General features: G+C 48.3%; 1 protein-coding gene across 3 annotated transcripts in view; it reads left to right on the top strand.

Annotated features, from left to right (window-relative positions):
* The window catches only part of Mmd2 (monocyte to macrophage differentiation associated 2), a 39850-nt gene that overhangs the window by 14117 nt on the left and 10350 nt on the right, over positions 1 to 15383 (top strand). For 2 of the 3 annotated variants that reach the window (XM_040751278.1, XM_040751276.1), the window contains exons 2-4: positions 10113 to 10194; positions 14583 to 14743; positions 15078 to 15152. In XM_040751278.1, coding sequence (XP_040607212.1) covers positions 10113 to 10194; positions 14583 to 14743; positions 15078 to 15152 — 318 coding nt within the window. Of the gene's footprint in view, positions 1 to 10112; positions 10242 to 14582; positions 14744 to 15077; positions 15153 to 15383 lie in introns of those variants that run through there. The other variant, XM_040751277.1, reaches the window with a different exon arrangement.

The following is a 15383-nucleotide window of genomic DNA, read 5'->3' as shown; positions in this document are numbered from 1 at the left end:
TGACTGATGGCTCCATAGCAGCACAGATGTGTTTAATGATATTCACAATAGACATTTTTAAAAGAAAAGCAGAATGCATGATGCATTTCATGCACAGCTCAACAGGAGACAAAATATTGATGCTTCCAGCTATGATACATTGATCGTTGGAGATAATGGTCAGCTCTTTTTGAGTATCTTGTTGCCCAGCAACCTCACATCCATTGGTCCCTCTGGCCATTAGTTATCAAGATCAGAATCAATTCTTTTAGTCATTAGGGTGTTGCAGTTTCCTGATTACCCCTTGCAATATTTTATTTTAATAAAGAGGACCCTGCTTGCTTCCCCAGCTGCTACTTCCTTTACCTAAAGTTCTTTCATTGAGTATTTCAAAGTGGTTGGATCCAAGATAAAGCCAAGACTGTATTTCGAAGAAAGATCTCAGAGGGAAACAAATCGATTCGAATGCATTTGGAACATGGATACCCTTAGATGTGGGGGTGCTACAGCTCTGTGAACCCATGGGAGGGAGGGAGGGAAGGAGGGAGAGGGAATAATGAGAGAGAGAGAGAGAGAGAGAGAGAGAGAGAGAGAGAGAGAGAGAGAGAGAGAGAGAGAGAGAGAGAGCAGTTTGCTCCAGAATGTGTGAGTCTTCCAGGGAATCTGTCTGTGGCTACCTTACTTGAAAGTCAATGCCTGAATTCTGTGTGTGTGGGATGGAATTGGACTGAAAACAAGCTGTACCATATATCAGAAAACCCTCTGGTACTGGAATTTTAAAAACTTTACTATTTGTGTGTGTGTGTGTGTGTGTGTGTGTGTGTGTGTGTGTGTGTGTGTGTAGGGGTGCAGCACATATGTGTAGAGCTCAGAAGACAACTCTCCGAAATTGGTTCTTGCCTTCCACCATGTAGGTCCCAGGACTGAACTCAAGTAGTTATGCTTGGAGGCAAATTTCTTTACCCACTGAGCCATCTCACTGGCTTCTGGATTTGTATTATTTGACAAAGGGTCTCACTATGTACCTCAGGCTGGCCTCCAACTAGTGATCTTCCTGTATCAGGCTCTTGAGTGCTGTGATCACAGGCATGTGTCGCTGCATATTGTGTTAAGTAACCTACTTACCTCTCTCCCTCCCTCCCTCCCTCCTCCCTTCAAGGTCTCATGTATCCCAACCTGTCTCAGACTAGCTATGTAGCTGATGATAATCTTGAACTCCTGATCCTTCTGTCTCTCTCCCTAATGCTGGGATTACAGGCATGCACCGCCATGCCTAGTTTCATGCAGTTGCGGTGGGTTCAAACTGTGGCCCTCAAGCATGTTTGGTGAGCATCCTAACCACTTAGCCACATCTCTGAGCCTTTGTGTAGACCTTGTGTATATCTTGTGTGCATCTCAGGCTGTGCTGACATGATATTTTGGGGCTGTGGTTTGAGAACTTGTGCTGTGGCATGGTGTCAGGGTTATTCTTTGCTGGCCTGAACTCTGCAGGGAGTTGGACTTGGGGTCTTAAGAGCACGGTGTGAAGACCAACTGGGATGGACCTTCTCTTTGGAGCTGTGGGTGAGGTTGGTGGTATGTGGGGACTAGGGAATAGGACTGGCCTTCCCCTAAACAAAACTCCACAGGTGTCCCATTAAATCAACACAGCTATGTTGGTGGTAGGGCACAATGCTTGCTAATGGCTGGCGAGGCAGGAGGCGAATAGAGTGAACTTACTGTCCTGTGTGCACCTCTGTTTCTGTCTGTAGAATGGTAGCACCATGTTATCCTCCCAGTAAAGGGACTGCCTGTGATATGTTCCTTGGGAGAGCTCAGCAGTGAGAGTCCCATTCCCAGTACTAGAGCTTGAACTCAGGGCCTCCTGCAAGCTAGGCACACACCCACTGCTAATTCATGCCTCCAGCCCCTCACTGGGGGATTCTAGGCAGGTGCTCTCCCACTGAGCCACACCCCAGCCCCTCACTGGGGGATTCTAGGCAGGTGCTCTACCACTGAGCCACACCCCAGCCCGTCACTGGGGGATTCTAGGCAGGTGTTCTAGTGTCCCCAGTCCTTTTTATTTTTTATTTTGAGATAGGGTCTCATTAAGTTCTCCAAGCTGATTTTAAACTCACTCTGTAGCTTAGGCAGGCCTGGAACTTGCTATCCTCTTGCCTCAGCCTCCCAAGTGGTTGGGGTAACAGGCCTGCAGCCCTAGGTCTGGTTTGCCTGGCAATTTTGATGCCATGAGTAGTCTCAGGTGGCACAAGCCCAAGGTCTCTTTCCCAGAGACCGAGCCAGGTCACTGTGAGCCTTGTGGGAGGAGCCCTGAATCTGTGAATGGACACAAAGAAACTGCCTAGGGCTCTAAAGAGAGGGAGCACTGCCTCCCGCTGCCTCCCGAGAGCCCACTTGTTCCTGGCTGTCCTTGGCCTCTATGGGACCCACAGACAGAACTCCCTTTGTGCAGGAGTCTGGGCAAACCTCTTTAGTCTCTTGTCCAAGGGACTCAGGGTCGCCACTGGCAGGCACCAGCCCAGTGGGGGAGGGGAATGACTGCAGCAACTTTCTCCTTCTCTCCGGTGGTATAGACCTCCACACCCTAATGACAGGCCACAGGGAGAGAGAGAGAGCCTATGGAAGCAGAGGCAGGGCCTCCCAACTCCCCGAGCCCCCTCTCCCCATCAGTTCTGACCCTGCTCAGCACAGTCAGGCTCCCAGTTTTGTCTGCAGACTCATGCTGTTGAAGTTGATGGGAACACACTGGGACTGTGTGCAGGGCCCTCAGTCTGCCCGCTGCTCACCGTATTTCTATGTTCAGCCCTTACCCCTTCCAGATGTGAGCTTGGGGTCATGATGTGGGTTTCCCACCTTTCACTCCCCCTCCCGTGGATGGGCGTACAGGGGTTTCTGACAGCTCTGATCTCACCAAGCGGAGAGCCATGGGTCCTCTGTTTTAAAGCTATTCCCCTTTGTGTGTGTGTGTGTGTGTGTGTGTGTGTGTGTGTGTGTGTGTGTGTGTGTAAAACACTGCCATTGGAAGCCGGGCGTTGGTGGCGCATGCCTTTAATCCCAGCACTCGGGAGGCAGAGGCAGGCGGATCTCTGTGAGTTCGAGGCCAGCCTGGTCTACAGAGCAAGTTCCAGGACAGCCTCCAAAACAATACAGAGAAACCCTGTCTCGAAAAACAAAAACAAACAAACAAACAAAAAAACCACTGCCATTGGAAGTGAGGTGTTTTATATCAGGTTGATGGAGCACACACAGCTAACAAATGGAGGTCAAAGGACAACTTTTGGGATTCAGTTCTCTCCTTCCACCATGTGGATCCTGGGGGTTGAACTCAGGTCATCAGCCTTGGCTGAAAGCAGCTTTACCTATTTTACTTTTAGCCACCCATCCTCTCCCTACATGTATTTTTTCCTTTGTTCTTGATCACTGATTTAAAAACCTGAATTTTAATAATTAAAATGTGTCTGGCTTATTAGATTTTTTCTTTTTCTCTTCCTTCCTTTCTTAAATTATTATTATTACTATTGTTGTTATTATTATTAATCATTACAGCTTTTGAGACAGGGTTTCTCTGTGTAACAGCTCTGGCTGTCCTAGAATTCTGTAGGCCAGGCTGGTCTCAAACTCACAGAGATCCACCTGCCTCTGCCTTCCAAGTGCTGGGATTAAAAGCGTGCCCCACTGTCCAGCTAGAATTTATTTTTAAAATCTCATTAAAGTACCGTGGGTGTGGCTCTGTGGTAGTTAGCATGAGGTTCTACCCAAAGTACCAAGATCAGTCACTATCAATCAATCAGTCAGTCAATCACCAATCAATCAATCAGTCAGTCAGCCAGCCAATAAGGCTGGATATGGCTCAGCTGGTAGAGGACTTGCCATCTACATCTAAAGCCCTGGATTTGATGTCAGTCACTGCATTAACTAGGTGTGCTGGCGAATGCCCATAATCCCAACCTGGATGGCAGACACTAGAGGATTGCTATGATTTCAAGGTCAGCCTGGGCGATCTCTAAAAACCAGTATATCTCTCATCCTCTTCGCATCTGATTTTTTCCTGGTATAGCTGACAGTGAGGTCTGACTGGCTTTCCCTCATAGTTCCTGCTTTTTCATGTCAGCAAAGTGGTCTTGCCATTTAAAGACGGTGTGACTAGCCAGGTGTGGCAGCATTCATCTGTCATCCTAGCACTGGGGAGGCAGAAGCAGGAGGACTGAGCATCATGGATAGCCTGGGCTACATAGTGACATCCTATTTAAAAACAAGACATATAAAAGTAGTTGGGGTGCACTGTTTGCTCTGTCACCTTCTGTGATCTGCTTGGTGATGGAGAGATGGAGTCCTGGATAGTCTGGGAAGTCTCATTTGCATAGAAGAATTCCAAGATGTCCACAGTCATTCGGGGCCGTTCCTATAGGTTTCTCAGATGTACTATCTTGCAGAAAGCCTTGCCCTGCTCTAGTATAGTTCTCTGACTCAGCACTTCATCTTTAAATGTGCCAACCTGCCTTCTTCAACATGCCTGGAACACCCTCCTCACTCCTCAAGCCAAACATGCCCCATTGTTCAATACTGGGACCTAATACTCATTGTGCCATCCCTCCAATCAAATAATTCTTACGATTAAGCTGTCATTTGGGGTCGGGCTGCTGTGACACAACGTGTATTTCATTTCCTGTGCGGCCTTTTGAGTTGGTCTGTTAAATTTAGCGTAGCTTTTGGGGAGAGAGCTGGAGACTGAATTTAGGGTCTTGTGCATGCCAAACAAGCACTCAGTGGCCTGCGCCTCCTGTCCCTAGCATAGTGTTTTGCGGTTCTCCTGAGCTGGAGACCTTATCAGTCCATAGCTCTCTCTCTTTTATTTTATTAATTGTATTTGTGGGGGGCACACACATGCCGTGGAACCTGTGCGGAAGGCAGAGGACAGCTTCTGGGAGTTGGCTTTCTCCCTCCGTTGTGTGGGACCCAGGAACTGAGCTCAAGTCATCAGGTTTGGTAGCAGGTGTTAGTTTCCACCGTGGCGGTGACCTTCCTCTGCCACCAAATAGCTCCGTCATCACCTGCTGCCAGGTGCCTTTCTATCTGTACAGCATGTGCACCCTTAAAAGTGCACGCCGCTCGCTCTCTCGCTTCTTCTCTCCTCTCTTGCCTCTCTCCTTCCTCTTGTCTCTTCCCTGCTTCCTCTGTTTCTCTGTCTGTCTGTCTGCCTGCCTCTCTCATGTCCCTGCTCCAACATGGCCTTTTGCTCTTTCACTCCCCCTCCCCCTCCTCCAATAAGCCTCTGCACTAACTCTGTTGTGGTAGCATGTTTGCTTAGAGGCATACCTTGGCAGGACCCACCGAGAGGTACCCTCTTTTCTTTCCTTTCCTTTTCTTTCCTGTCCTTTCTTTCTTCTCATTCTTTAGTTGCTGAGCCACCTCTCTAGCCACATCTCCTTTTAACGCTGTGTGTATACACTGGCCTATGTGTGTGCAGTGTGACTGTGCTTGTGCACATGTGCTGATTGAGACTGACTTCAGGTATCTACCTTCTTGTCTCCCATCCTATTTTATCTGATTGTCTCTCACTGACCCGGGAGCTCGGCGAGTCAGCTAGACTGGCTAGCCAGGGAGGGGACTCAGCATTCCGCACTCATTTGCCAGTGGTAGGCCTTGGATTCTGGCTCAGCCTGGGAGCCTGCCAAGGGGCTGCAGCCACATGGCCATCGGTGCTTCAAGGCTGGCCACAGAATGGGAAGTCTGTTCTCCAGAGACGGGGGACAAGTGCTCAGCCTCCGCCTTTACTTTGCCTATCGAAGGCCTGCGCAGAGTGTTGGCTATCTCACTGGAAATTTCTAGCTATCTTTTTCGGTTTGTTAGTTTCAAACAAGGTCTGTGTTGTGCGGCCAAGGTTGACCCTGAACCACTGAGTCTGCTGCCGCTGCCTGCCCAGTGTTGGGATGAGCAACCTCAGCTCCCTGCGGTCTTGCAGTCGCTTCTTTGATTGCCAGCTTGGTTCTGAAACAGCTACACATGATCTAGTTTCTCTGTTTATATCAAAGCTCTGGGGCTGTGGGGAGGGTGGCTTGGGAGGTCAAGTGTCTGCTGCCCAAACACAAGGACCCATGTTCAGATGCCCAACACCCATGTTAAAAGCCGGGCATGGCATCTGTAACCCCAGCCCTGGGGAGGCAGAGACTGGTGCATCCCTAGACCTCACTGGCAACTAATGGATTCAAACTGATGAGCTTTGGATTCAGCAACAAACCCTGAGATCTCAGAAAAGAAGGCGGAGAGTGACTGTGTCAACCTCTGCCCTCCATGGGCACCCACATGAGCACATCTCTCTCTCTCTCTCTCTCTCTCTCTCTCTCTCTCTCTCTCTCTCTCTCTCTCTCTCTCTCTCTCATTCAGACAGACACACAGAAAGACACATAGACACACATACACACACAGACAGATAGACAGACAGACAGACACACACACATAGATAGACACACACAGACAGATAGACACACATACACACACAGATAACACAGACACACAGACACACACACACAGATAACACAGACACACACACACATAGATAGACACACACAGACAGATAGACACACATGCACACACAGATAACACACACACACAGATACAGACACAGACACACACACACACACACACTGCCCTAATCTTCTGTAGGGAACACCGATACATTCATCCATTCATCCATTGGAATATTTCTCATCACAGAAGAGGAAGGGGCTGGCGAGTGGCTTGTAGGGGAGCACTTGCCTGGTATCTTGGCTTCTTCTCCTGTTGCTGTAATGAAATTTCCTGCCAAGGACAACATAAGGGTGAAAGGATTTATTCCAGCTCAAGTTCAAGGGCCCTGTCTGTCAAAACAGGAAAGTCAAAGCAGCAGGGTCTAGGGGCAGCTGATCACACTGCACCCATGATCAGGAGAATGGAAAGGGACAACTGTATCTGATGCTCACTCAGGCCATTCCTCTTTTGAGACAGGTTCTCACTATGAACATCTGATTGACCTGAACTTCTCTATGTAGTCCAGGCTGGCCCCTGACTCCCTGAAAAGTGCCTGCCTCCAGGAGGGCTGAGACTAAAGGCATGGCCTCTTTCTCCATTTACCCAGTCTAGGATCCCATCCAGGGAATGGGTACCACCCACAGTGAGTGGATCTTCCCTCCTTAGTTAATAAAGTCAAGATAATGCCCACAAATATTGCTGGAGGCCCGACTCTCGGGTGATTCCAGATTCTGTCAGGTCACCAGTTGACACTAACCATCATATCTAGACATGCACAAGGCCTTGGGGTCCTTCTCTACCCTGCAAAACAAACACAGACATGAAAAGGAAAGGGGCTGTGGAGATGGCCCACTTGGCACATCCAGTGTCCGTGCGAGGACTGTAGTTCAGTCCTCAGACCCTACATAGAAACTTGGCATGACATCAACCTCTGTATTCATGTGCACGTGCACACACAAAATAAATAAATAAAACACTTCATAAAACAACAACAATACACTGAGCCAATGAAATAGCTCATCGGTGAAGGCAGCTTGATGCCAAGCATGGCTGCCTGAGTTTCAGTCCTGGCATCTACAAGGTGGAAGGAGGGAACCAGCTCTGTTAAGTTGTTTGCTAACCTTCATATGGACACCTTAAGCTCTCTCTCTCTCTCTCTCTCTCTCTCTCTCTCTCTCTCTCTCTCTCTCTCTCTCTCTCTCTCTCCTCTCTCTGTATTGTATAGAACAATACAGGTGAATCTCAATTGTGTTATACTAAATGTTAAAACCTGACTTAAAGACTGTGTAATGGAGAAAAGGAGACAAGGAGTTGAGAATTATCACCAAAATTATCTTTAATAAGGATATTTTTCAGTGTTGGGGATAGAAACCAGGGCCTGGTACATACTAGGCATGTGGTCTACTGTCAAACAACACCCCAGCCCCTCCCTGGGGGATTCTAGGCCAGTGCTCTACCACTGAGCCACACTCCAGCCCCTCACTGGGGTTATCTAGACAAGTGCAGTAGCACTGAGCTGCACCCTCAGCCTAAGGTTTCCTTCAGCAGGGTCCAAGTTCCTCTGGCTCATTTGTATGGACTGTTTGCTAGTCAAAGCACGGCTCCCTTCCACCTAAGAGTGTGCTTTGTCTTGATCTGTCTCTACTGATTTTCTGAACCAGGGACTCGAGTAGCTCAGGTTAGCATTAAATTCCCTGTGTAACCTGGGCTACCCTTAAGATCCTGTCGTGAGTATGACCTGGGGTTACAGGCATGCATTATTTAAGTGTCATGGTGAGTCCATGATCAAAAAATCCTTCAAACTCCTAAAACCATGTTTCAAAGTAGTGAGACATTTTTATTGTACACAAATTAGAACACAAAAGGTGAATTTGTTGCCCTTTAAAATGCCTGTCTAGGGCTTTTTGAGGGAAAACACTGGGTCACAAGGAGTTAAAAGAAAACTACATGGGTCTTCAGGGTGGTGGGAATGGTTTCTTGGGCCTTTGCCAAGGCATGCTCCCCCACCTTCAAGCTCTCCCCCCCATCACTCTCCATTCAATAGCTACAGCCTAAAGGAGAGACAAGGGGAGTTTTGTGGAAGACAGAAATAAATAAATAATGGCCTGCCCCAGGTCGCCACGGCAACAGTGACATCACCCTGGACCCACATGGCTGGCACCATGGGTGGCTTGCCTGGAGTTAAAGGCACAGGAGAGGATAGGGTGGCTCCTGGTGACAGGTGAATGACCTCCTCCCTGCAGAGGGTGATGAGCTTGCCCACCTGTGGATCTCTTTGCCAGTTATCTACCCAGCTTCAGGCCAGCTGGTGGCAGCATCAATTGTCATTGCTTCTTGGGGGCTTTGGTAGGGCTAATTAACATGCCTGCTGAGACATGAGCCAGTGCCACCTGCCTGCAGGAATGAATGGAGTGGCCGATACTCAGTGCTTAGGCACACATAATTCTCCCATACTTCTTGGAGGGCTGACTTTCAGGATCAAGGTGTGAGCTTGTCCTTTCTAGTTCTGAGGTCTCCTCTAGGTTCTGAAATCTTTGGTGGCTTAGAAACTTGTTGCTTACATCTCTGCCTCTGTGACATGATGCCGTCTTTTTCCTGCAACTGTCTCATATGACATCCTTCTCTGTATTGTTCTTTGCCTTCTGCAATATTTTATTTGTGGTACTGGAGCTTGAACCTATGGTCTTGCATATGCTGAGCCACATCCCAGTCCCTCACTGGGGGATTCTAGGCAGATTCTCTACCACACCCCAACCCCTCACTGGAGGATTCTAGGCAGGAGCTCTACCACTGAACCATATCTCCAAACCTCTTTGTACTTTGAGTCAGGACCCCACTAAGTTGCCCAGGGGTAGTCTCAGCCTCACTTTATATCTCCGGCTCTCTCAAACTTGTGACTCTCGTCTGTTTGCCAAATAGCTTGGGTAATAATAGGCATGCACCATAAGCACTGGATGCATGCTGGTTTTCTTTCTTTTTTAATTTAATTTAATTTTTTATGTGTATGGATGTTTTGCCTGCATATTTATGTCTCAGATCCTCTAAACTGGACCTATAGACAGCTGTGAGCTGCTATATGGGTGCTGGGAATTGAACCCGGGTCCTTTAGAAGAACAGCCAGTGAGCGTAACTGCTGAGCTAACTCTCCAGCCCCCGCATGTCTGGTCGTTACCCTGGGCATGAGTTCAAATCTCAGAACGTATGTAAAAGGCAGTTACACATAATGACAGGACCTGCAGTGAGGAAGGTGTGGGGAAGGCTGAGACAGGCAGATCTCCGAGGCTCACTGGCCAGCCAGCCCTGAAACGGCAATTTCTGGGTCCAGTGAGTGACCCCGCCCGGAAGAAAAGGGGAGGAGTGCGATTGAGGCAGACACTTGATGTTGGCTACCAGCCTATGTGCGTGTATGCGTGCACTTAGAAATGGAGAGAGAGACAGAGAGACAGAGACAGAGACAGAGACACAGAGAGAGACAGAGACAGAGATAGAGACAGAGAGAGACAGACAGAGAGACAGACAGAGAGAGAGAGACAGAGAGAGAGAGACAGAGAGAGAAAGAGGGAAGCTGTGTGGGTGAGAATCTAGACTCTGACTTCCTCATCCAGTTTTTCTGCCTCTCATTGCAGGTTTATGAATGACCGAGTCCCAGCTCACAAGAGGTACCAGCCCACAGAGTATGAACACGCAGCCAACTGTGCCACCCATGCTGTGAGTTGACTTATGGGGTACTGACGTGGGGACCCTTCATGGTGGGGGTAAGGAAGGCACTCTTCTCAATCTATTACATAATTAGTAATATTGTCTGTGTGTATGTGCAGGTGAGTGCAAGTGCCTAGAGAGGCCAGAAGAGGGCGTCAGATCCCCTGGAGTTGGAGTTAAACAGTTATGAGCTGCTCAGTGTGGGTGCTGGGAAAGAGTACTGAAAGCTGGATGCAATGGTGTACACCTTTAGTCTCAGCACTCTGAAGGCAGAGGAGGAGATGCTGCATTAAAAAATCACTGATCACTTTTAACTGCTAAGTCAGCTTTTGTTTCTTTAACATTATTTGTTTTTTATTTGCGTGTGGGTGTGCACATGTGGGAGTCAGAGGACAAATTTCAGAGTCAGTTCTTCACTTGCAGTGTGACACTCAGAGATCAAACTTAGGAGTCAGGCTTCCATGAAATCATGTTGTGGAATTCATCTTGTTTTCTGGGTGCTTTCTCTCACTGGGACCTGGAACTAGGCTGACTGACCCAGTGACCCCAGGAACTAGACTGACTGACCCAATGACCCCAGGAACTAGACTGACTGACCCAGTGTCCCCAGGAATCTGCCAGTTTTTGCTTCCCAATAACCAGGATTCCAAGCATGGGACTCAGCTCTTGACATGGGTACTTGGAATGCAAACTCAGGTCCTCATGCTTGCATATCAAACACTTTGCTGATGGAGACATCTCCTCAGTCCTTCTCAAACCACCCCATGTGACCTGTTCCTCGAATCTCTCAGGACCCCAACAGTGTGGTTTTAAAGGAAGCACAATGGACTAGAGAACTGTGGTTGGCTTTTTCTGTTCTGCCAGCCAGCTCCCTAATGGTGACATGGAGACTTATTACTGATTATAAGAGCTTGGCCAGTATCTTAGGCTTGTTACTAACTAGCTCTTACAACTTAAATTATTGACCCATTTCTATCTATCTACATGTTGTCACCCAGCTTGAGGCTTTTACCTGTCCTCCAGCATGTCTTGCTCCCTCTGCATCTGCAGGTGACTCTGCCCTTTTTCCCAGCATCCTCTGTGTCTGGCCATCCCACCTAAACCTCCTGCCTAACTAATGGCCATTCAGCTTTTTGTTAAACCACTCAGAATGACACATCTTCACAGTGTACAAAAAGATTATTCCACGACTTTAGCCACACTAGAATGACCTATCCATCACTCAGCTGTTGGACAGTTCCGGTACTCTCATGAGGAAAAGATGGAAGGTTTGGGGGAGGTAGGTCACAGATTTGTAAAGGTAAAGGATTTCAGGGGTTCATTCTTTAAAACCAGGTCTTGAGTGGCATACCTCTCCCCCTGCTCTGTCTCCTCTTAAATGGCGTCTCAGGTAACCCAGGCTAGTCTTAAACTCACTATGAAGCTAAGGATGAACTTGAATTTGGTTCTTCCTACCATGACTGCTTTGTGTGGTGGAGGGGATGGAACCCAGGGCTGTGGGAATTATACAGAAGCCTTCTACAACACAACTATGGAACTGTATATTTCAAAAAGCTTGAAAGAGGGTTGGGGATGTAGCTCAGTTGGTAGAGTCCTTCCACAGTATGAGGGGGCCCTGGGAACCACCTCTAGCACTGCAAACAAGCAAACAAACACACCTAGAAGGATTTGCAAGTTTTTATCCTAAAGCAATGATAAGTGTTTTCAGAGATAGCTGCCTTTGACCTGAGTTCTGTTCCCTGCACCCATAGCAGACAGCTCACAACAGCCTGTAACTCCATCCTCAGGGATTCTAACGCTCTCTTCTGGCCTCCATTAGCACCTGCACTCAATGCATCACTCCACAAACATAATTAAATATGAATACTTAAATGATGATGATGATGATAAAACTCCGCAAGGAGCCTAGTGTGGTGGCACAGACCTGTGACTCTACCCTTTGAGAGTCCGAGGCAGGAGATAGTTTTGACTTTGAGACCAGCCTGCCTGCTATGAGAGTCTGTCTCAAACTGAAATGTCATGGTATCACATTAACATGTACAACTTTTAAAATATCTTTGAGTGTGTGACATGTGTGCACCTGTTTGTATGTGAGAGTGTGAGCACACGTGTGCCATGATGCAGGTGTGGAGGGCAAAAGACAATTTCACGTGTCATTTCTCACCTGCCACCTTGTTTGAGATGGTCTCTGTTGCACAGGTGTAGGCCAGGTTAGCTGGACCATGGGTTTCTGGGAATTCTTTTATCTCACTGCAGAAATGCTAGGATTATAAACATGCGTTACTGTGTGACCCAAGCCACAGGAATAAGAATTCAAAGCAGCAAGGTGGGCCGGGTGGTGGTGGCACACGCCTTTAATCCCAGCACTCGGGAGGCAGAGGCAGGCGGATCTCTGTGAGTTTGAGACCAGCCTGGTCTACAAGAGCTAGTTCCAGGACAGCCTCCAAAGTTGCACAGGGAACCCCTGTCTCGAGAACAACAAAACAAAACAAACAAAAACAAAAAACAAAGCAGCGAGGTGTTGAGGAGGACAAGGGATGAGAAAATAAAGAAGACAGAATGCTGAGACCAGGTCTGCATGAGCTTGCCTCCTCCCTCCCTCCCTCCCTCCCTCCCTCCCTCCCTCCCTCCCTCCCTCCCTCCCTCCCTTCCTCCCTTCCTCTCTCTCTTTCTCCCTCCCTTCCTTCCTCCCTTCCTCCTTTCCTCTCTTTCTCTTTTTCTCCCTTCCTCCCTTCCTGCCTTCTTCCCTCCCTCCCTGCCTCCCTCCTTGCCTGCCTCTCTTTCTTTTTCTTTTCCCAAGACAGAGTTTCTTTGTGTAGCTCTGACTGTCCTGGAAATTCATTCTGTAGACCAGGCTGGCCTCAAACTCAGAGATCTACCTGCCTCTGTTTTTCAAATTAAAGGCATGTGCCGTCACCACATTTTATATACTATTTCCCTGGGGTAAATGGGACAAAGTCAGCAAGAAGCTAATCAAGCAATGTTGCACAAAACAGACACAGGATATCTCAAGTGTGTCACAGACTGAGAACGTGGTGGCCTTGGGACTGATAAGAACAGCCATTATTGGGGAAGAGTTAGATTCCCAGGATCTGAAGTTGCAGCTCCCCCAAGACTCAGCCCCTAGGCCATTACTGGCTCTACCAAGCATGTTCGTGGATTTAGACAGGGAACTATGTTCCTTCTCCATACATTGGGGCCTCAGGAAAGTCTTGAATTGGCCCAGCTCCCAACAACCATGTCTGGCTTTATTTGGATTCTCAGGATCTGAACTCAGCTCTTCACACTTGCATGACAAGTGCCTTACCCATTGAGCCATCTGCTCAACACAGTATGGGTAGTTTCAATTTGTAATTGTAACTTTGTGTCTATGGGTATTTTGCCTAGATGTGTGTGTGTTCACTGTGTGATTGCTTGATGTCCACAGAGGCCAGACAATTGTGAGCTACTGTACGGGTGCTGGGAATTGAACCTGGGTCCTCTGGAAGAACAACCAGAGCTCTTAACCACTGAACTGTCTCATCAGCCCCCAATAGGTACAGTTTTTATGTCTTATGTGTCAGGTAAAGTTTTTGAAAAATGAAAATAGAACCCATTCCCACTTCTCTTAATGGCACTGTTAGCCTTCATGTGCTCGGTGGGAATTGTATTGTCTAGGTATTGGGCAGCATGATCTAGAGAAAGGGGGAGTCAGTGCAAAGATTTTGGGGCTCTGTACTCCCCTGGGCACTGTTCAAAAGTCTGGCCCTGTGACGATGGCTCAGTAAAATGCTTTCTACATGAGCATGAGAACCTGAGTTCAATCCCCAAGGCCTACAGGGCAGGAGAGAATGCCTATCTATGATGTCCAGTGGTGCACCCTGGCTCTCACACACACCCATGCACATGTGCACACAAAATTAACAAAAATATTTCAAACAGATAAACAAGCGGGTGAACGGTGCCCGAGGAATGATGCCTGAGGGTGACCTTTGACCTTCACATGCACGTGCAAGAAAGTGCAACTCAGTGCCATAATAAGACATAAAAAGCCTTCTGTCCTCCACATCACATACTCCCCCAATCCCACGCACAAAATGTTGGTCTGTGGGGATGGAGAGATGTTCAGCAGTTTAGAACATGCGCTGCTCTCGCAGAGGACCTGACTTTGTTTCCCAGCAACCAGACATGGGTGCTGCTTAAGACCATGTTTAAGACAGCCCGAAATCCTAAAACCATCTGAAAGTCCAGCTCCTGGGGATCCAAGGTCCTCTTCTGGCTTTTGCCAACTCCTGCATTCATGTGCATAACTCCCACCCTACCCTACACACATATGCAGAATTAAAGACAGAACACATCTTTAGGAAATACATCTATTTTTAGAAAGGCTGGCCCTGTTCTGTCTTCTCTCGCTCTAGTTCTGGATCATCCCCAGTATCCTTGGCAGCTCCAACCTCTACTTCCTGTCTGACGATGATTGGGAGACCATATCTGCCTGGATCTACGGCCTTGGCCTCTGTGGCCTCTTTGTGGTATCCACCATTTTCCACACAGTCTCCTGGAAGAAGAGCCATCTCAGGTACCCCCAGCCAATCCCATGGAAGGGCGCATGGACGTACATTCTACACACACACCCATAGTCAGAGGTGTGCCAGCATTCACCATAATGGGAGTCCTGAGGCACCTCCATAAACCCCCAGAATGGCAGGCAACCTGGAAAACTGTTGCTCTGGTCCCTTGCAGGTGGAGAGACTGAGGCTGGAGGGGGGAGTCTACAGGATGGGGTGAGCATTTCTGTCTCTCAGTTTCTCCCACTGGGGAAGGCAAGGCTGTCCCTAGGCAGTGCTGTGGGTGCCCCTACCCTTCCCTGCTACACAGAGGCTATGACCTGTCACCTTCTCTACCTGCCCTAGGATGGTCGAACACTGCCTGCACATGATCGACCGCATGGTCATTTACTTCTTCATCGCGGCCTCCTATGCTCCTTGGTGAGTGCCAGTACCCTCCTCTGCTTCCTTTCTCCTGCTCGAATTCTGCCTACCTTTGGGTGGGTGATCGGTGACCACACAGATGGGGGAGTAGGTGAGAAGACATGCTCGTCCTTACTCTTGTGCCAAGAAATACCTACTGATTACCAGTGTCTTGTTACAACAACAAGGGTTGGTGTAGGCAAAAAAGAGCAAATGTGTATGTTTCTGTGCATGCAAATACTTGTGTAT

Source organism: Mesocricetus auratus, unplaced genomic scaffold, assembly GCF_017639785.1.
Source record: "Mesocricetus auratus isolate SY011 unplaced genomic scaffold, BCM_Maur_2.0 Super-Scaffold_100008, whole genome shotgun sequence".
Taxonomy (NCBI): Eukaryota; Metazoa; Chordata; class Mammalia; order Rodentia; family Cricetidae; genus Mesocricetus; species Mesocricetus auratus.
The sequence above is the reverse complement of the archived record's forward strand: the minus strand, read 5'-3'. Positions and strand labels throughout refer to the sequence as shown.